Source organism: Malurus melanocephalus, unplaced genomic scaffold (genome assembly GCF_030028575.1).
Source record: "Malurus melanocephalus ecotype Western Australia unplaced genomic scaffold, MMel_1.1 scaffold_940, whole genome shotgun sequence".
Taxonomy (NCBI): Eukaryota; Metazoa; Chordata; class Aves; order Passeriformes; family Maluridae; genus Malurus; species Malurus melanocephalus.
In genome coordinates, this window is record NW_026624172.1 from 87,159 (window position 1) to 108,947 (window position 21,789).

A 21,789-nucleotide genomic window follows, 5' to 3' on the forward strand; every position below is an offset into this window, starting at 1 on the left:
TTTACACGTTGAAAGTCAGTTGTGTTTGTTCTTTGGACACAAGTGAACATTTGAATTCTATTTTATTTACAAGCCARTTATCATTGCAGGCAGCAGCTGCAAACTCAAGCCAAGCTGGTCTTGGAAGAAAATGGATTGTTGATGGAGCAACTGGAAATTCTACAAGCTAAAGCAAAAGATAGTCACAGACAACATGTTCAAGAAGGTAAAGTGATTGAGTTGCTAGTCATCTGAACTACACTAAAGATGGTACTGCAGGTTTAATTTTGTAGCATTTTTTGTTTGTTTTCTACTGTCATTTTTTGTTTTGGCAAACTTGGGGGGCTTAGTTAGCTGGGGTTTTTTTTGTCAACTCTATATGGAAAGCATCTTTGAGTGTAGATAGCATTAATTGGAGGTCAAACTCTGGATGTCAACTGATACTGAAAAAAAAGTTATCTATTGACACTATACAAAATACTCCAATTTGACTCACTTCTTYTGAAAAAGTGAGAAGAACTGTTAAACAACAATACAGTAGTTTCCATAATTTAAGAGCACTTTAAACTGAATCAGAATTTTTCAGAGCAAAATGACRGTTTAATAAGTTTATAGCCCTTCTCTTGAAGTTTCTGCACTTTTCCAAAACAAGTTACTTGAGACAGCATAAAGTCAGGTCCAAACTGTTCAAATACAAACTGACAAATCCACGGTTATATAGTGTTGAGAACAACTAGGAATTAACATATTAATGGTTTTGTTGCAGTTTCACTAAGTAATTGAATATAGTTCTGCTATACCAAGTTGGCTTTTTTTTCTCCCTTCCAAAAGCTTCGAAGTTGACGAAACAGATAYTAATCTTAGAAGGTAAGAAACAGAGTCAAGAGGAAGAAATAGCAGAGTACCAGAAGCAGATAGAAGCTTTGYGTTCTACATGTGAAGAGCTGAAAGCCAAAATGGATAGCAGAATAACAGCAGAGGAGCATTTGGCTTTGGTGAATGATTTAAAAAGGTAGGAGTTTACATGCTGTGCATGGACAAACATTGGTGYAAAGCATGCACATGAACAGAGCATTGCATACGTAGCACTCTGTAARTCAGAGGCCAGTGGAAACTTCTGCTAGTAATCCGGGTGCTAAAGCACAAAGAAAGGGAAAGAAGTATTTCAAAAATGCTGTCTTGGTTTTTAGAGACATTTTAAAAATTACTAAAGGAAATCCGAGATGTAGAAACATTGGTCTAAGTGTTTTTACCATAGAGTTCATACTGCTAATTGTAAAATTTTAAATAGTAGAAGAGGAGCCATTAAAAATACCACTTTTGTAGAATTTATTTTCTTCTATTGATACAATACATTAAACATTCTCATTCTTCTGTTCCCACCTTTGGAACGTGTCTAAAGGATCCTCAAATTTTCAACTAGAAGCTCTTAAGTTTCTCCAGTTATTACAGTATGGGAATTACATGAAGCAGCACAACTCAAAAGTGCTGTCATGCAGCACAGTCTGCAGAGTAATGTTTCCATGAAGACATTCTGTAAATTTGTTTGCTTTGAAACCTTTGGATAGCACAGGTTGCTGTTTCACAGTGCYATCCTGAGAAGTCATCTAACCTTGTAAATTGGCATTGATGGTAGTTTTTTTTAGGGGAAAAAAACCCACAAAAGGAATTACATGTGGACTACATATTTTTATAATTTAAATAAAGTGCTGCCAGAAGGAATTTAATAATTTCGTAATAATTTTGAAATGAGATTGTAATACCTCTCTGATGTCACTACTGAACATTGAGCATTCTCAGTGTATCTTTTTCATAACTTCAACATGGGTATCTTCCTGTAACTTAACATTTTAGTGAAGTAGATCTATACTAAACAGATGTCATATGACATCTGTTATACGCTGTTGTTTTTTGCAGCTGTTTACAACAGGAGCAGGAGARAAAGTGCTGTGAGGAGGAAGAGGTAATGGGAAAGATAGCATCACTGCAAGCTGAAAACAAGAAACTGCTCTTAGAGAAAAATAACTTTATGRCTGACAAGAAGATCCTGGAAACTGAGATGGAAATGACACAAAAGACAAACAGGTCTTATCACAGTCTCATTTTCTTGTATAGAAGTAATTTTATTTCTAAAAACAACAGAAATACCTGTAAAAATATTGTCTAACTTCCCATAATGTGTGTTTTCTACCTACTGCAGAAAAAACATGTTTCCTAAACATATCTTTGTCACATCTAAAGGCCTGATTGTCAAGTTTTGCTAACCTTTGTATGTTTTCATGCTCACTTTTCCGTGTCTATGTGCAAATTAAGAATATATCTGTAATGTAGTAGTTAGTAGTTAGCTATAGCAATTAATCATTAGATGTACTCATCTGAAGATGATTAGATTAAATTATTTGCAGACCTTCTCATGCACCTGGTTATTTAGAGATGAGTTCACWATATTTTAAAAAGTGAAAACAGTATTATTTGTATGCATCTTAAGAAATATGAGCTTGTAATCATTGCACAAACTGTTTTTTTGAATAATTGTTACTCTTTTTATTCAGATAATGTACTGTAAAGAAAAAACAACCCGCAAAAAGTGGGACATGGTACTTTTTGCACTGCAAATATTCTGAACCAGTGCATTTTTAACAGTGTGGCTTGTACGTGTTGGTTTGCATATGTGATGTAAGTTTTTTAAGGCCATTAGTAATTCCTAATCCAAAYATTTTCCTTTTTCTTTTCCAGACGATTAAAAAAGAAAATAGGTCTTTTGCAACTGCAGCTGGAGGAAGCAATGGAAAAAGAAGTTTCAGCCCATCACTATCTAACAAACCTTATTGCACTGGTGGAGAAGATAGCTAAGGAACGTGATCATCTTGTATTTTTGGTAATTACTTTTAGGGAAATAATTAATATTTTAAATTGMTATTTCACACAATTATCATGCTGCTGGCACAAGTTATTGTTAATCWGAATTATCAGAAAATAAAGCTATAATTTCAGTTTAAGGATTTAGCCTTATTTAAGTAGACTATAGCAATTAGATAGGAGCAGCAAAAGATTATTTTCTGAATGAATAAAAGCAACTATCCTTATTTCTGGAGGTAACATAATTAAGGCTTAATTCATATGAGCATTAGGGTCTGCAATGGTACTTACCATGTTTAAAAGATTTTTTTTAACCTAGTTTTAGAAGTAGATGTTGAGCTATATGTATTTAAAATAGCACACAATCATAAAATTTTAATACTTGTTTCTGAGTCTAAGGGTAGAATATTATCTTTGAAGTGATCTGTATGGACCCTCTGATGTGGATGTGTGTGCTATATGCTATTGCTCCTTATTGGTTAGCAGTCATTTTGACAGGCTAATTGAGAGAAGTTGTTCCAAAACTTCTGTTTAATGGAAGCGCCTGGCATGGAGGTTTCTGGGCTTTTTGTAAACCCATTTTATTTCTTTTACAAGATACTGGGCACGATTTCAGTTTTACATGTTCATACTCTTGTCTTCAAATTGAATCTGAAATCGTTTCACGCAGCTTTGTTAAAATAAAGCTTTTTTTACTGCTGTTGTTCAGGTAATAGACAAAGGTTGTCATCAGCATTGGGTAAAAAGATACAGCAATTGATTCCTAATTCTAGAAGAGGTACTATGGTGACACAACTCAAGTCCTTGTCCACTACAAACTGGACTTCAGGACTGTGAAGCTGGGCACAATACATGTCAAGTAGGAACTGGGGGAACTGTTTCTTAGATCTCAGTCTCTGGGTTGTCTGCTTTTAAATATTAGGCATACCATATTAGAAATATCCTTGCCTGAACCCCTGCCAATTTAAAGGGCTTGTTTGAGAGCAGATTGCTAAATGTGACCCAAGGATAAGTCTCCTGCATAAAAATGGGATCCTTGCATATACATACATATATCTGTAGAGAAATACGCARAATTGGTTGGATTTATAGTATCAGTTTCATTTCAGAATAATACTGTTTCATAGTATTCACAGTCAGTTGACAAATGGTTAATGAGCTGGCTTGAGAATACCTTTCAGGACTCTATTATGTTGGTTCTTCAGACTGCTGGATTTCAAAATGGAATTGCTGTGTCTCCCTTAGTGTATGCATTTTGTCTGCCSTGACTAACATAATGATTACATTTAGCTTTGTGTGCTGCATGGTTGCAGGCCAGATATTTGGAAAAGGAGAATCACAGTGTCCTCAAGGAAATTATAGAAGGCAGTCTACACTTCAGAAGATTGGAAGAGAAAGTTAAGGTAAGCAGTGTTTCTAAGCTAAATATTTATTGTGATATGTTTGGGTTTTTTTAATGAGAAAAGTAGTTGATCAGTGTCAATGTTCTTATGGAAGACTTATGGATTATCTTAAGTTTTTTTAAAAGCAAAATAGATTATCATAATTTTCATTAGTCTTCTTCCATTGTATTTGTGCATTGCRTATCTGCCAGATCATCACATTTACATCATTACCTGGAGAATTATAACTAGTTGTAGCAATGAAGATTATTTGTATTTAATTTTTTGCTCTGTAGTGTGACACAAGTATTCTGTCTTCTACTTTTTTGGAGGCTGTACCACTCCTTCAACTTGAAGTCTATTACAATTAGATTTTGAAGACTGAAAAACATATCTCAAGTATGCAATTACCATCAAGTACTTTCATGTGACCATAGGGTAGGAAGTTTAGAAAYTCAGAGGAAGTTCAAACATCCAGCCTAGCTAGAGAATATATTAAAGTTGTCTTTACAGCTCTCTAAACAAATAAAACCACATTATGTAATTGCAGTTTAACAGTGAAATAAATTTGAAACATTTACGTTTCAACATCTTTGGTGCTACTCTGATTGCTTTTACTGAARTCGTAAAAAAAGAAAGGAGRAAGATACCTGATATACTGGTTTCTRTATCTAGAATGTGAYGTATATATTACTTTTAAAAGCTGTTTTGTATTAAGTGAAGTTTGTTCAGTTTATCTTAARGCAGAGGGTCTCCATATTACACTTCTCCAGTCAAGACTTCCACTGCTATTCCCATATCAAATGACACAAATGTGCACTACTGCTATGTTAATGGAGACCAGCTCCTTCTGCACTTTGCTAGGATGATCCTTACAAGGAAAGAAATTAACAACAAAGAAAATAAAWGAAATTTTAGGAGTAAAGAGAGAGCAGTAAGCTGAAAATTAGCTTGAATTTGTAAGGAACCCTTCATAAAATACCTGGTGAAACATTACTGTAAAAGATTTACCTAATTACACTAATACAGCCATAAATTTTTTTTTAGTTTTTCTCACTCTCATTTATGTCTAGCTCCCCTACTAAGACAATGGCTTGTATTCTTGTTAAGTATGGATTTAARCATATTTAACAGATCTATAATGTAACAGATCTGTGACAACTGTGAGGGATAGAGTAGAGGTTGGCATAAAATTAAGAACATTTACGTGTAATGAATTTRAAGTGCAAAACCACATCAAATCTTTAACCCATCAACTCCTTAAGGAAATTGGAAAAAAGTCTGTAAATAAAGTTCTTAAATCTAACTTTTTCTATTTAGCAAGAGTAAGACTAATTTACTTGCAAAACATTTTCATTCTTTATTTTTGTCAGCAAAAGCAGAGGGTTTAAACAGTTACACAACAGCTAAATATACCATATGCTCTTTGGTTAYTGTATTAATGGAACTTTGCTAAAGGCTAGTATAATTTATTTCTTTGCTGCTTCGGGAAATCACAGATTGGGTAAACTGCCCTGTATATTGAGTTTCAGGATAAACCTCTTATGCGTATTTAGGTGTAATTTGTCTCCGGTGATAATAGTACTTGAAATGTATTCACTTTTCTGAAAGGGTGATACAGTTATTCTTAGTGAGATTGGTTACTTCTTACCTTAAAAAAGGTTATTTTGCCTTGGCTTTTAGCTATCTTCAGCTATTTCTGCTAGATATAAGAAATACAAATTATGACATATKAAGTAGAGCATAGAATCTTCAGGTTATGCGAGAAAAGTTTCTTGCCTACAACTCTGAGTTTCTGACAAACACACTGTRGGCTCTTGTATTTTTTAATTTTTAGACATAATCAAGTATACTTACTGCCTTTTGCMGAGTTTGTTGCCTTGTATCTCAGGAACAAGCTCATCCAAAACTGTTAAAGGTGGGGTGCAACTGTGTGTGTCTCAAAATGTTTTTCTGGGGCTTCTTTCACCTCACTGCCAATCTTTCTTGATGGGAGGAAACAAGGAAGGCTAGGTGGGACAGCCATTCTCCACTGGAAACACGTGCACACACTTGCCTCTGAAGCCAGGTCATTTGTGCCTTGCACATCAAAGTGGATCTGGACTTCTGATATGGAGTTCTCCCTTTTAATTAATTCTTTTGGAGAAAGTAAAATAACAAAATCCTGTGATTTTTGTTTTTCATTGAGAAATCTCAAAATGAATCAAGACAAAAATCTTAAATCTTAATAAGCTTACAGCTTAATAACCTATTACTTAAGACAAAAATCTTTAAAGCTAAGTAACAGGTTATTGTTAAAATAAAACCCCAACCATGTCCATATTTGTATACTTAACATTATGACATATTTTAAACTGTATATGCTGAAGTTATATGGCAAACACTTCCAATCTCCATCTCTTTCTAGAAACAGTTACAATGTGTTTAACAAGGTTTTTTTATTAACAATAACTAACCTTCAAATATTTGTTCTATTAGCAGTTAATGAGATGTTGGTCAAAAACCCACTTGTAACTTCAGAATCAGGTGATAGTCACCACCATCGTTTTAGTAAGAGAAAAAACACAATACCATATTGCAATTTTGCCAGTATTCATACAAATTATTGTGATTTAACAAAAACATATRCATGGCGTACTATATGGATTTTTAACGGTCTGTAGAATTTAAAGTTTGTGTTCAGTTAAAAAACACTACATACTGTATTTATGAAGAGGAGTCATAACAAATTCCATGGCAGATGCACTAAGTCATAYATGAGACACAGACTGAAGGAAACAAAACACACAAACCACCTAGGCTCACTTTTTGAATCATTAGTAAATAGACCCCAAGAGGGAGAGAACCGAATATACTGAGTGGTTACTTTAATAGCTTGGAAAAGAGCTCTTAGTCCAGCAGATTCTGAGCCCTCTTGGTATCCATTCAGGCAAAGGGAGGGACAACGTCTGGGTTATTTGCAGGCAATTTAAAAAAAAGGTCTAGGGCTCGATAGGGACTGAAAGTACAGTGAACAGAAGTGAGCAAGAAAGGGCGTGGCACATCTGTGAGGGCGAGCAGTTAGTGCAGGCAGGGTTGCACCCATACTCCGGGTGATGGGTTCTGTCTTTTTTTTTTTTTTCCCCACCTCTCTTTTTTCCCAGCAATGATTTTAAAATGATCAAAAGCTATTGGTAGTAAAAGTGTACTGACACAGATAGAACCCCCCTAAAAGGACACAGCTGTCCAGACCCCTGGTTGCCTGTCTGAGCTTGGTGGTAGTATCAGAGGATAGTGCAAAAGACACCTGCATGTGATGCAAGCAGGTAAATTATGTGCTCTGGTAGCAAAGCTTAAGGAAGAAGTAGAAAGGCTAAGGAGTATTAGGGAAAGTGAAATAGACTGGTGGAGTTACACCCTTCCAACCCTGTGAGTAACTGCAGGMGTCAGAGGAGCCCCATGCCTATACATCAGACAGAAGGAGGAGACCTAGGACCTAAGGGGAATGGAAATAGGGCCCACACTCAGAGTGGTAATAAAAATTCCTTCTGATCCACACACCTTTCCAGGTGCCCTTACAGGATAGGTACAAGGTCCTGGATTGAGAGGGTTAGTCAGATGACACCAAAGAAAATAGACTCTCTCCCAGTGAAACTCCATCTGTCAGATCACAACCTCTAGTATTAAGAAGAAAGGTTGTAGTATATGACTCCCTTCTGAGGGGAATAGAGGGCTTTGTATTTCAACTGGACCCATCCCAGAGGGAAGTCTGCTGCCACCCTGGGGTCCAGGAATGGTATCTCACCAAGAGATTCCCTGAACTAATTCAGCCCTCTGATTATTACCCACTGCTGGTTGTCCAGGCTGGCAGTGTTAAGGTTGACAAGAAATGCACCCRGGTAATTAAAAAGGACTTCAAGGCTCTGGGTCAATTGGTTGATAGGGCAGAAGCACAGTGGTGTTCTGCTCAGTTCCTTCAGTAGCAGGGATGAGTTATGAYAGGAACAGGAAAACATACATTATCAATGAATGGCTTAAGGGCTGGTGCCGTCATCAGAATTTTGGGATTTTTGGTCATGGGGCAACTTTTATTGCACCAGGCYTGCTCGAGTCAGGGCTCCAACTATTGAACAAGGGCAGAAATATTTTAGCCCATGAGTTGGCCAGGCTCATTCAGGGGGCTTTAAGCTAGATTTGAAGGGGAAAGAGGATGAAATCAGGCTCTCCAGAAACAAGCCCAGGGGTGGTAAGCTATAGTGCAGTCAGCAGCYCAACTGGAGTGTATGTATAATGATGCACACATCACGGGTAACAAACAAGAGGAGCTGGAAGCCRTGGGACAGCAGGAAAGCTATGGTGTAGTTGCCATCACAGAAACACAATGGGATGACTCGCATGATTTCTGCAATGGATGGCAGAAGCTCCTCAGAAGAGGTGGGCGAGGGAGAAGAGGTGGAGGGGTGGCTTTGTGTATTAGAGAGGCTCTCGATGCCACGGAAATTGAGATTAATGATGATATATATGGTTGAGTGCTGACACCCTGATGGGAGTCTCTTACAGAACACCCAACCAGGATGAAGAGATGGATGTGTTATTCATAAGCAGCCTGAGTATGTTTCAAGACTGCCAGCCCTTGTTCTTATAGGAGACTTTAACCTGCTGGGAACCTCAAAACAGCAGAGAATAGGCAGTCTTGGTGATTCTTAATGTGTATGGAGGGTGGCTGGTGAMTGAGCTGAGCAGGGGTGGAGCCCTTCTAGACCTGCTGTTTACAAACAGAGGAGGGCTGGTGGGAGATGTGGTGGTTGAGGATCATCTGGGACAGTGACCATGAAATAATAGTTTTCAGTGTCCAGTGGAATGAGGGGCATCAGCAAAACTTCCACACTGGACTTTCAGATAGCAGACTTCCGCCTGTTCAAGAGACTGATTTGGACAGTATCTTGAGAAGCAGCACTTAAAAACAAAGGGGTCCAGGAAGGGTGGACATACTTCAAGAGAGGTCTTGAAGGCAAGGGAACAGACTTTCCTTATGTGCCAAAAGACGAGTCGTTGGGGAAGATGGRCAGCCTGAATAGGCATGGAGCTTTTGAAGGAACTAAAGGGAAAAAAGGGTGTATCGCCTTTGGAAAGAGAAGCAGGTAACTAGRAAATGTTTAAGGATATTGCTATGTCATATGGGAAAAAAATTAGGCAAAATCCTAATCAGAACTTAATTTGGCCACTTTTGTGAAGTATAATAAAAAATATTTTTATAAATTCATTACTGGCAAACGTAGGGGCAATGACAACCTCCATATTTATTGAATTTTCAAGGGCATRTAGTGGCTGGACAGTGGCCAGGCAGAAAGGAACCTGGGGGTRCTGGTTGACAGCTGACTGATCAAGAGCCAGCAGTGCACCCATGTGGCCAAGAAGGCTAATGGCACCTGGCATGTATCTGGAATACTGTGGCCAGCAGGAAGAGGGAAGTCATTCTTCCCCAGTACTCAGCACTGGTTGAGCCACACCTTGAGTGCTGTGCCCAGTTCTGGGCCTCTCAATTTAGGAAGGACGTTCAGAGATACTCAAAGGGCAGCAAGGCTGGTGAAGGGACTGRAACACTAGCCCGATGAAGAGTGGCTGAGGAATCTGGGGTGTTTATCCTGCAAGAAAGGAGGCTCAGGGAAGACCTCATCACTCTCTGCACCTCACTGACGGGAGGTTTTAGCTAGGTGGGGGTTGGTCTCTTCTCCCAGGCAGTCAGTTACGGGACAGGAGGACGCAGCCTTAAACTGTGCCATGGGAGGCTTAAGCTGGATATTAGGAAGAAATTCTTCACAGGAACAGTGGTCGGGGGTTGGAATGGGCTGCCCAGGGGGGTTGTGGAGTCACCATCCTTGGAGGGAGTTAAGAGAAGACTGGATATGGCACTTAATGCCATGGTTTAGTTGAGAAGGAGGTGTTAGGTCATAGGTTGGACTTCATGATCTCAAAGGTCTTTTCCAACCTCTTTAATTTTGTGATTCTGTGAACTGATACTAACTCAGTGCCATGGTCAGCATGATAAGCTGAGGTAGTACTTTCACTGGGGTTCCCTGGGCAGTCTCTTTGTACTTCTGTAATTGTAATTACCAAGCCGTTTGATGATCCATGGCAAGAATTTGAGGGGGCAAATTTTTCTGGTATTAATGCTACTTCTTWCAGAATTCCACACTGTTTTCTCTTAATATGAGCTTGGACATAATGTTTATCTTGTCAGGGAGTCCTTCAACTTCGTGCAAAAGGGACAGCTAATATAGGAAAAGTCCATCTTTTTTTATGAAGTATTTTAGTCAAACATATAGTACAAATTCTGTGAAAACAGTCCAGGGTTTTGGACTTAGAACTGTGAACAGTAAATCTCTGTTAACAGAATTTGCACTCCAGTTCATCATTAGACACCTTTTACTTTCCCTCACTGAACCAGTGTAATTCACCTTTAAATTATGCACACACTTGAAAGAATWTAGATTGCAACAAGTTCATTGATTCTGAATCTCTATTTGATAATAATTTTGTTAGTCATGAGGTTTTAATAAAAACTGAAAACAACCTTTGTACTGAAGATATCTACCATCTAGCCTCGCCTACTGTAACTGCCCTCATTTTCATGCAACTTTACTAATTCGGCCTTAATTTTTTTCCTACCATCCTGCCACCTATTGGAATCACCTTCTGTGTAGAAAATTTCAAATTAGTTATTATATGCCTAAGTGATAAATTTGAGGCTTTAACCTATCACAACAACAAACTAAAAGCAGGAAGGGAATTGTATTTGTGTGTGTGTTTGGGTTATTGGTGGGGGCTTTCTGTTTTGTTTTRTCTTTTTAAACAACCCTTCAGTTGTATAAAAAGAACTGAAGAAATTGGATTTGGTTGCTGCGATCAACATGCCATCTCAAAAATAAGAGATTGCGCATGATGGCAGATAACTCAATTTATGTATTTTTAATGGATTTTTTGCCAAATCACGTCTGAGATCTACTTGTATCTCCTTGAGGCAGAAGAAACTGCATTTATCAGGTTTAGTATGTTTTTTTGTTACTAGMGTTTAAGGAAGAAGAGCAGACTAGAAAATCTCTGCTAGAAACAGTGGAATTGTGAGTAAACATTCAGCATTAGCACACTTAAGTACTTTTTAAAAGTTTATTAAGGCTTTTGAACTTTTTACAATAAACCTGAAATGTAACAAAAACCAAGTATTTTCTAAATGTGATGCTATAACACCAGTGAGTTATTCATCTCTCCTACTATTATAGTAGTACTCTGTTTCATAAAATTCATAAAATCAAGTTACTTGCTTTGTTGTTGCTCAGAAAATGGATTTTGCTTTGCCCARTCATTCCTCAGCTCTCAAAAGATTGCAATTACCAGGGAAAATCCTACTTTCCTTAGACGTTTCTAGCCTTCCTGGTTATAGAAAATTTTAAAATTTTACAAGTTCAACATACAACTTCAAAAACTGGGGAAAGATTAAAGGAAACTCAAGGCTTCTCCTGTGTTTATGCAAGTTTTGTACTGTGTGGGAATAGAATACTTCATTATACCCCTCTTTAGGGTAGGAGAAGAGAATTAAGATAAAAATAAATTAGTGATACATGGGATAAAGAAATAAAATAAGCTAAGAATTGGTTAAAGAACAGAGTAAGATAAGAGTAAGGAAATATCCCGTATAGAGTGATTTCTCCATTAAGCTATTAATTTTAATGATAATTCCAACTTTAAATCTGTTTCACAATGCTGGATTAGTTTGCMAAGTGTTTTCTGTTCATGGTGTTCATTAATAAAGCAAGGTTTGCAATTCAGTACACAAGGTGTAACAGAACTGTGGTGATGAAGAGTATATCTTTCTGAAACAACTTTAGAAGAGTGTAAATCGTGTCTTCTTCAGTACCAGCATCTGCATCCATGATCATTCCTCATGTTGCTTACTCTGTGCATGGGATGCCRTGACTTTGGTCATGGCATACCCTGTCCAGCTCTAGAGGAAAATACTGGGATTTCTAGCTATGTGTTAACATCCTCTTCCTGAAAACTGTCATCTTCACTACTCTGTTTACTGCTGCCTGTTTCACTTCAGAGAACATTAATAGGTTATCTGGAACAATTCAAAGATAGTAGCCTGTGAAGGATCTGCAAGTGGCAGTATAGCTGCATGTGTCAGTGTGCCCAGAATCATCCTGGATCTGCCCAGGCTGCATTTTACACAGATTTAATTATAATTCTTCCATAGAGGCAAGATCAGAACTGTGGATCACTCATATCTAGTTTCAGACTGAAATCATATGGCCAGAAGAAAAAGTTGCACTTTTGCCCTTTGTGCTCCACTGATTCTGCAACCAGTCTGCACATGGGACTCAGCTTCAGTTGGCAAAGGTAGAGCAGGGAGTGCAGAGCCAACAGAGGCAGCTGTGAGATTTGGAGGAGATAGAGGCCTGAAGTATTTTGGGTAGAGTGCAGCTTAAAATGCAAACCTCAGCTTAAAACACAGACCTCCCTGTAGTTGGTCAGTGACCACCTGATGAAAAATGGAGTTTCATCAATGCTACACTTCACCAGCTTTTTCCATGATAAAGAGAGGAAGTTTTCTGTAGTTCTTTGAAATTATTATTGACATTTGACCTAGAGCAGGCATTTCAGGTCATGCACCCACGCTGGACCTGACTAATGCAGGAGCTTTTACTGACAGAGGGGAAAGTTCAGCTGTTTCCCTATACTCTGCACTTCCTCTAGGCTGGCYCTGAGCAACCTTCTGTTCAGAAGGAACTTGTTTACCTTCAGTCTTCCACAGCATTAACTGTGTTTTGAAGACTTCTCTGGAATCTAAAAGGTTGAGTGATGGGACTTGTTAAGTAGCAGGCTTCCATTAGAACTGTCAGGGAACAGCTAGGATAAAAACCCTATGTAAGGCAGCCTTAAATATTGAATTACTAATGTTCAAGGTAAATATTATTATCTGTTATATGTATTACTATCTATTATCTATATTACCTCTAGAAAATTAACACCCACAATAACACATTTTGCAAGAGCTAAAAAGGAAAGAGTTTGTGGAAAGGATTATATAGCATTATTTATAGTACATGCCTAAAAATGTCTTTTAAAAAAATTCCTCCAAAAGGCGAACTCAAACCTTTCTCCCCTGATTCAGATGAAGATAAAACCTTAATGATTAGCACCTGAGATAAAACTTAGTAGTAGCAATGGTGATGGCAGTGTTTTCAAAGCTTCACTAAATTAGTTTACAGTTTTATTAAAGAAGATGTTTCCATCCCAAAACTCTGTCCTATACACTGTAGGAAACATCACAGTCTGCAGAGAAGATAACAGTTTTAGCATTCTGTTTGCAATTATGAGAAAAAAAAAAGTTACCACTGGATTTTGATATTGTCAAGAGCAGCAGCATCTAGAAATGTGTAACAATACACAAACCATAGTTCTCAGTTTCTTTCGTGCTTATGCAATTTAATGGGGATGTTTTTTCAGAAAGCAAAGTTAATTTGTACAAAAATTATTTCTTATTTTTGAGATGAGACCAATCATGAGTTATCATTTAGTTATTATAGTCGTCAAACAAAAAATCACTTGTGCTTTACTGAACAGAAGGACTATCATGTGAAGCAGCAAGCAAAGCTATTGTTTTCTTCCTCTTAGTATTAAGATAAAACAAGTGACAAGACAGAAACATTTTTTCTTGGTATGTATTGATGAGTGTTCAACAAGTGGTAAGCAACATGTGCTGTAAAGTGCAGCTTTGCATCTTGGAAAACAAACCTTTTTTTGCAGCTAGTTCTGTTCACTATAAAACAAACACATGGTACGATATTCATTGTACACACTAGTTTTTTATGCAGAACAAAATTAATTGTAATACTTTCAAATTAACAAATTGGTTTAAAAAAATCCTATAATGCAACTTATCTGACATACTTAAGCAAGGCAGCATTGATGTAAAGATTAAACTGAAAATCAGGTCCATATCTCTAGCAGTTTCTTTTGTTGGTAGTGACTTGTCCTTATTTCTCATATAATACTATTTTTACTATTCTCTTTAATCCTTACAGGTATATACAAAGAAAGCAGCTGGGAAGCTTGGAGATATCAGTCTCAAGATGACTGAGCAGGAGAAAATATTTGCTGGGAAGACTTCTCAGTATGAGCAAGAAAAGGAGCACCTGCAGCGTCTGCTGCAAGACAAACAGGAAACCCTCAATGAAATGCTGGAGCAAAACAGGTGAGTGGGGCACACCCAGAAGCAATCCAGGCAGGTCCAGTAGGTAAAGGGGTGAGGAAAAGCATCTGCACACAGCCGCTAGCACGTGCTTTCCAATTGAGTCTCCTGTGGTATGTTCCAGGTTGCTTTTCTCACTCATTTTAGCTATATTGAAAATGCTGAAACCCTGCTCATAATTCCCAGCTCCAGGAAAGATCTTTTGAAGGAGGAATTTGTTATAGGTGACTACTGCTGTTCTTAAGACTTCTTAAGAGGGGTATCAATCTGAGCTAATCTTTGATTATTTGAGAAGATTCTATAAATCAAGATACATGTTAATTTATTTAATAGCACCTTCTGCTAAAGGCTGAACACTTTCCCATTCACACCCCTCAACAGTTTTCAGAATAGTAGGAAATGAAAGGAATCTCATGAGTACATAAAAGATCTATCTTAGTGATCTATTAAGTGACTTAGATTGAGTATGTGCAAAATAAAGAGAATATAATTAAACAGATTTATAGATTATAACTGCAGCGTTGAAATATTCTTTAAATATAGAGTGCTTTAAAGGTACTTRTCCTCTCTGGTAGTGGAAAGCTTCAAAGTACATTGACATTATCAGCATAAAGGAAAAGCTGTTTAGTACAAAAAAGTAATAAGCAGTCATTTCTCAAGTTATCATTGCCATTGTGAAAGAATAGATTTAAATAGATTTTAACAGACAATAGAGAAACAGGGCTTGGTATCATCTACCTTAGATCAGCACAGTTCCTCTCAGTTACTTTAAGCAGTGYAATTTAACAGGTGTAAGTAGCAGAGTTGTACATTGAACATTCCATTAATCTGCAAAATTTGCATTAAAAACCAGATTGAACTGAAACACATTTCTCTGGAAACAGTTATTTAGGATTTTTAACTAATYAAGTGTCTTTCATATCTCTGGGCTCATTTTACAATACTTTGCTTGTACAGAACAGCAGTTAAATAAAGAGGGGATTTTTTTCAACATAGGATAGAGCACAGTTTGAAGTCCTATAATATGGGTCATTCAAAATYTACCCTTCTAGCCCCACAGTAGGTAAACTAGATGACATAACACAGACGTGTAAAATAATTGATTACACTTCCCATACAGTGTACTAAACCACTTTTTTCTTTGCAGTCTAAATTAATTTTCTTTTTCTTCATTAAGCACACACAATTAATACTTGCAGCTAATTTCTACGAAACAAGATGTAAACCTGGAACTACACCACTGTAGTCCACTTAATTGTATGATGATGAAGAAAAGTCATTTAYGGAAACAAACCCAACATGAACCCCATCAGAACAACTTCCATTTCTGTAGTCTTTGACATTAATGAATGGTGTAACTGGTGACTGCTTTTTTTTCTGATGATAGTTAAATCATAACAATGATTATCAGAATATAATGAAATGAACACAACTCTAAAAGTAAAAAATAATTTTTACAGTCATCTTTCAAGTAGTATTTTAGATAACCTCATGATTCACTATTTTCTTTTGATAACTATATAAAAAATGTAGATTAAAAAAATTGTTACTGAAAAGTCATCTGAATTCTACACCTATATAAGAAACAATTATTGTGCTTATAAAACAAAATCAATTAAACCAACTAACACTACGGCTGATAAAATTCTTCATATTTCATTATTCTTCTCAAGTACTGCTTGAAACTACTAAAGTCATTTCCCAAGGTAATCCAAATATATATCTACACTTTTATGCCTATATGTCAGAAATTAAACATGTATTTTGGATGCTTTCTGTATTTCTGATTTTACAAGGCTTATTATTTTCTCTCTCTCTTCCYTTCACACAGTCACAGGAGTAGGGAAGGGGAAATTATTTGTAGTTCAGATATTGCTCATCACCTGTAGCTTGGTGACCAAAGTCACTAGTGCTAGGAAAGTACCAAACATTTAGATTTATTGTGACTAGCTGTGTTTACAGAGTAAATTTTTAGACCAGAATACTGTCTAGCTGATAATGTTTCTATGCAAAATGCCTACATAGACATTAAGATAAGTGTATGCAATAAATACATAAYGTATTTTATTCTCTAATATCACTGTTAGATATTGAAAGTCARAGTAGCATGCCACATTTTAAGCAGGAAAGCCAGTTTACTTTAAARTCTAGCTGAAGGTATGATGAATCACTGTAAGCAGCTGAAGACAGAAAACTTYTTCATGTAATTCATTTTGCTCTTGCATTTAGTTTCATAATAGGGAGTTAGGAAATTGGGGCACGTCTGACTTAGCTACCACCATGAAATTCTGTATCATAAAAGCTTACCGTACCTGCTGTTGCTGCCCAGTTTGCTTGTGAAGCAAAGGAAGAACCCATTTCAGATCCCGAAACAGTACCATTCTTTCTGTGAGACCCTGCACAGAGATAAGCAGCCCCACCTTCTTAATCTGAATAGGAGCACAGCACACCTGAGTGGTGATAGGTCACAGCACATTGCACAGCCCTGAAGCAGAGTTGCTGTAATCACAGCATGGTCAAAGGTAATGACGTGTAAACAAGTAGCAACATTCATGTGCTGCTTCTCTTATAATTCTGTTTTTAACAAATCTGCATCCAGAGTAGCATGGGCTTTCATCAAACATAAAGAGAAATGACTGCCTTTTAAATTTTCTCCCCTCCTGCATTCATTCCCCTTATGACAAAAATCAGGAGTTGCACTACYCATTGTATCCAAGGGATGAGCATTTTTGTACTTGGTTTTCAAAAAGAAGCACGTATAGATATAGTGGTACTTTTGATAAATAAAAGCTGTTATGGCATCTAAAGATATGCAGATTTACCTTCTTGGAAGCTGCTCGGTAGAGCCTTCTCAGTAATTACCTCCCTTGCTAGACAATATTGCAGATTCACAGCAACCTTTCAACTAAAGCAACTGGTGAGAAGCAGGCAGCTGACATCTTTATTAGTCATTGAGTAAGCTTAATATCTCATACCTTTCCTTAAATAAGATGTTTGAGATATAAACAAAGTTCATTTTGTGATCCTAGGGTTAAAAACCAGGTTTGTTTCCCAGTCTTACTTGACAGGACTCTTACCTTTATGAGTTTTGTAGGTCAGAGTTTATTTTGTAAGACTTCTGCAGAGAAACAGTATTTCAAGGTAGTTACAGCTGCTATGYTATGGATGCAGAATGCAGGTTTGAAAGTGCCTTAAACTGTGCTTGGAAGAGGGTCAACGGCAGGAAGCTTCACAGTAAAGCATAAGCATGGAAGAGGAGGTATCTTACCTGTGAGGTGACATACGAAATTGTAACCATGATAAAAACCGTTGATCTTTGTGGTAAAGAATATTTAAATAAACTGTTAGAGCATGGGTGAAAATTGGTTCTTGAGCCAGCCCACATAAGATTCTGAGATTGTCTGAATTAATTTAGTTCAGTGAGTGCAGAAATCTGTCTTTTATAAAGAAGAATCTGCTTTCAGATCCTACCATTTATTTTTTYGTCCTCAAACATCAGTGGGACACCTGCATTTAGCTTACTCTCAGTAAGATATAAAATCTTACATTTKGCTCGATTAGGGGTTGAATGGAATTTCTGGTTTTAGCTATTTAAGTAATAACAGCCTACATTAATAAGTAAACTTAATGCCRTTCGTCTAGAGACATCTGGCAACAGCATATGTATTTAACTGAGCAYGTATCTAGTGTCAAATGCCAAGTGGCAAAGACTTGTGTTTTAACAGGCAAAACAGCTGTAGAGGCAAGGAAATTTTGACATTGAGAAAAATGTACACACCATCAGCAGCTGTAGTAACCAAGCTGCTCTGTAATCCAAATTCCTTAGGAGAAGGGAGGTTCTGTGACTAGCAGGAATAAAGACACCCTCTCCCCAGCCCATTCTGCTGAATGCATTTTTAAATTTCAGTCAGGTCACTTGGGATGCATCTGCCTCTTCTCCRATCCTTACCTGGAAAGCAGCTGAACTATGAAGCAGTACATTGTGCCACACTGAAAAACCTTGCCTGGGATGGTAGTGTGCTGTGTGTGCAGCAGGGGCAACTGCACTGCTCTTTCTTGACAACAATACACTTCTGGCTGCTCATTCCAAAGCCAAGTCAGTTAGCACTTTCTTGCTCTGCATCTCTCAGCTCTGTTTAAAATTTAGTCTTCCAAGAAGAGTTCAAGTACACTGCTACCTCTAAAGGCATCTGTTTTCTTGCTACAGAAGTAATTTTAACCATGAGGATACTTACAAACTACTCTCCTTGAACTATTTTTTTTTCTAAAATCAAATCAATTGCCATTAAACTGAACATGTGGACTGAAAATGGCCATTTTATTTATCAGGCATGCTGACAGCATTAAAGTATAATTCAGAACAAACTGATCTTTAGTTTCATAATCTTGCTTCAAATTTTCTATGCCCCAGGCTCATGTAAGCATTAGTAATRAAACAATCTTAAAAAACCCAGAAGCCTGGTTTTCAGAAATTAGCAGATTAAATAAAGTCTGGGTACTGCACTAGTATCTGTACTACAATAATGGTAAACCAGATTAAGCACTTGTCTATTAATTGTCAAACATAAGAGTGCAGTGCATGGTTCTTGGGCAGTCTTGGACTCTTAGCCAACTGTACTKCTTTCACCTGCCATCTTTTGCTTTAATTCCGTTCTCAATCTCCACTACCAAAAGTTCATTCCAAGCAGTACATACAAGAATAATCTTAAACCTTTCTCCATAAGGTTTTTTTATCTTCCATCTATATATCCAGTCATAAGGTGAAACATGAAGTGGGGTGGTACTATGTTGGGGCCACTTTTCATCACTTTGTTCTCAGTGTTACCACTAACAAAGGATTCTGTATTTTCTAGTGTATAACTTTTGCCTGCAATGTAGACTGACAGCATTTAATCTCAACACATTTATGGTCTGCATTGATTTGTTTCTCATTTTTAGAGCCTGGTATTGGGGAGAATTTGTATAGGCTAGCTCTATCAGTGCTTCAGGCAGTGCCCTCAAGGGGACTGTATTAGTCTATAGTATTAAAATACATGTGCTCATTTTCCATGCAGCAGCTACACTTTCCACATCAATTGATCTTCTCTTCCTTATTATTTTGTATTTTGACATACGCTAGGAGTCAAATGAAACCCAGGTTCTTGGGCTTTGTCTACCTTGTAAGTTTATATCACTTCTGGTTGGCTCCCACAAAGCCGCATTCGCTGAGCACAGAGTCTCACACTCTGATCAGACCCTTTGGGCCTCGGAATGGAGARCGCAGTGCTCTGGGCTGAAGGGGCAGTGTTACCTGGGAAGCAGAGCTGTGGTCATAGGGAACCTGTGTCAGTAGACAGGTAGTCATGGTATTTGGGTCTCACATGCACCACTCTGTGCAGACTTAATCCAACTTATTACATGGCTTCAATAATGGGTAATTTTGCTTGGGTAATTTTCTGGTCATATCCTATTTAACATCACTCATTATTAGCTTTTAATTAATGAGCTTTTTCAGAAACAAAATAGGAATGGGTTTCAATCAGATAATTTCAAGCACCTAAATACAGGMCATTTCTAATTTGCTTATGCACATRCTGTAATTCTGTACTGCTGAAACATTGTTAAAGATTTCTCTTTATTTTTTCCTAGAAAAACAGAAGGGGAACTTGAAATCATGTGGGAATCCACAGCCAAAGAAAACAGGAGAATGAGAGAACTCTTACAYAAATCCCTGAAGGAGAACAACATGTGGCATGCTGTCATAGTTCATGAACCACACTTAGATGAAAGCTCTCAGAAGCACCTCGCTTATGGACATGACTTTAGCTATTGTGATGTGAAAACTTCATCCCCTACTAAAAATGAAATTCAGCAAGAATCTCAGTGATAAGAATCGTCATCTCATCAAGAAGGAGAACTTGGTGCCTGAATTTAACTTTTTCAGCAACACAAGATGAAATGGAATGTTTACACTCTTCAATATTGCTGTATTTTTAAGGTCATGAAAATGCCAACAGCATATTCTATGCTTGTACTATGAATAGGGTAAATCTAGCCCAAAATATTACTTTGATATTTGAAGGGAAGGCTATTCCTTCTTAAGACAAAATGTGATACAGCTTTAAGTTAACAAGTAACTAGTTAACAGGACAAGCAGCTGGTAAGCTTGGGGTTTAGCCCAGACACACATCTTGCCACAAAACAAGTGAACAGCAAGACAGTGCTTATTAAGATTAAAAGGACAAGTTTCAGTAAATTCTCCCTAAAACACCAGATCGGTATGATCCAAGCAAAAAAACATTTGGCTTGTACTTTTTCTCATGATGTAGCATCTTGACTTTCTAAGATGCAAGGCTGTCCTTATACTAGATCATGTGTCAGAAATCTTACCATCTCAAGGACAGATTTGACTCTGAAGCAGGCCAGRCTGAAGCATCCTCATGACAGCTGCTGGTGCCTGAATGCACAACTATCCATTGCATAGATTTGCAGAAGCCCTGTAGGTGTTGGGAAGCTACCATGCCAAGGGGTTGAGCTGCCAGCACAGGATGCAGCTCTCCTCCAGATTGTTTTGTTCATCCTGCTTCAGATTCAGTGGTTTCAAAAGCCACTTTTTTCCAAAGTATTCTGTGAAGCAGTGATTATTGTTTATGCCTTTAGATTATTGATGTGTATTTGTCTTAGCTTTCGGAATTGTTTATTTTTCACGATATTGCACATCTTTTTAGTAGTATGTATTACTATCATGTGACTTTATTTTGGATTTACATGTAACTTGCTGGATCAGCTTTTTGGTTTTGTTTCATTTTTGTTCTGGTACCAGAAAACTGTAACAAGACAAAACATTTGTAAATATCATAGTTGTGTAGTATTAGAAATTATGAAGAATTTCATTGGCTTTGATCAAAGTTAACAAAAAGAGCAGAAAACCAAGTTTCAAAACCAAGTTTACATACTAAAAGAAATACATAATGTTGGTGTCTAGAAAGGTTCCTGCAGCATTTTCCTTCAGGGTAAGGCCGTGACTCAGCAGAATGGCTTTATTCAGGAAAGGGTGGGGAGAGCAGCTCCTATGGCACCATGATGTTCAGGGAGAGGTACACGTACAGCTTTCAAAGCCACGTTCTGCAGTATAGTGCAAAGTTAAAGAATCTACAGATGTTCAAAGCACTGACCAAATCTCAGTGCACTCAGATACTACCCTGATTATGGGAAATCACCAGGRGAGTTAAATAATACATATGCTAGCAGGATTTTAAGATGTACTTTAATTACTTCCCTTTAACAGGAATAAAATGAGTGCAACAACCTTAGCAGCTTATCAAGATACAACTTTATATGCCAGAGTCATTTAAGACA

General features: G+C 37.3%; 1 protein-coding gene across 2 annotated transcripts in view; it reads left to right on the forward strand.

The window, feature by feature from the left end:
- CEP89 (centrosomal protein 89) overlaps positions 1 to 21,376 on the forward strand; it is a 36,985-nt gene extending 15,609 nt beyond the window's left edge. Inside the window, exons 13-19 of one of the 2 annotated variants that reach the window (XM_057386240.1) lie at positions 94 to 205; positions 811 to 991; positions 1,897 to 2,064; positions 2,716 to 2,857; positions 4,152 to 4,241; positions 14,285 to 14,454; positions 20,080 to 21,376. In XM_057386240.1, the coding sequence (XP_057242223.1) occupies positions 94 to 205; positions 811 to 991; positions 1,897 to 2,064; positions 2,716 to 2,857; positions 4,152 to 4,241; positions 14,285 to 14,454; positions 20,080 to 20,317 (1,101 nt within the window). In that variant the 3' untranslated portion in view covers positions 20,318 to 21,376. Of the gene's footprint in view, positions 1 to 93; positions 206 to 810; positions 992 to 1,896; positions 2,065 to 2,715; positions 2,858 to 4,128; positions 4,242 to 14,284; positions 14,455 to 20,079 lie in introns of those variants that run through there. The other variant, XM_057386241.1, reaches the window with a different exon arrangement.
- The last annotated feature ends 413 nt before the right edge of the window (positions 21,377 to 21,789 follow it).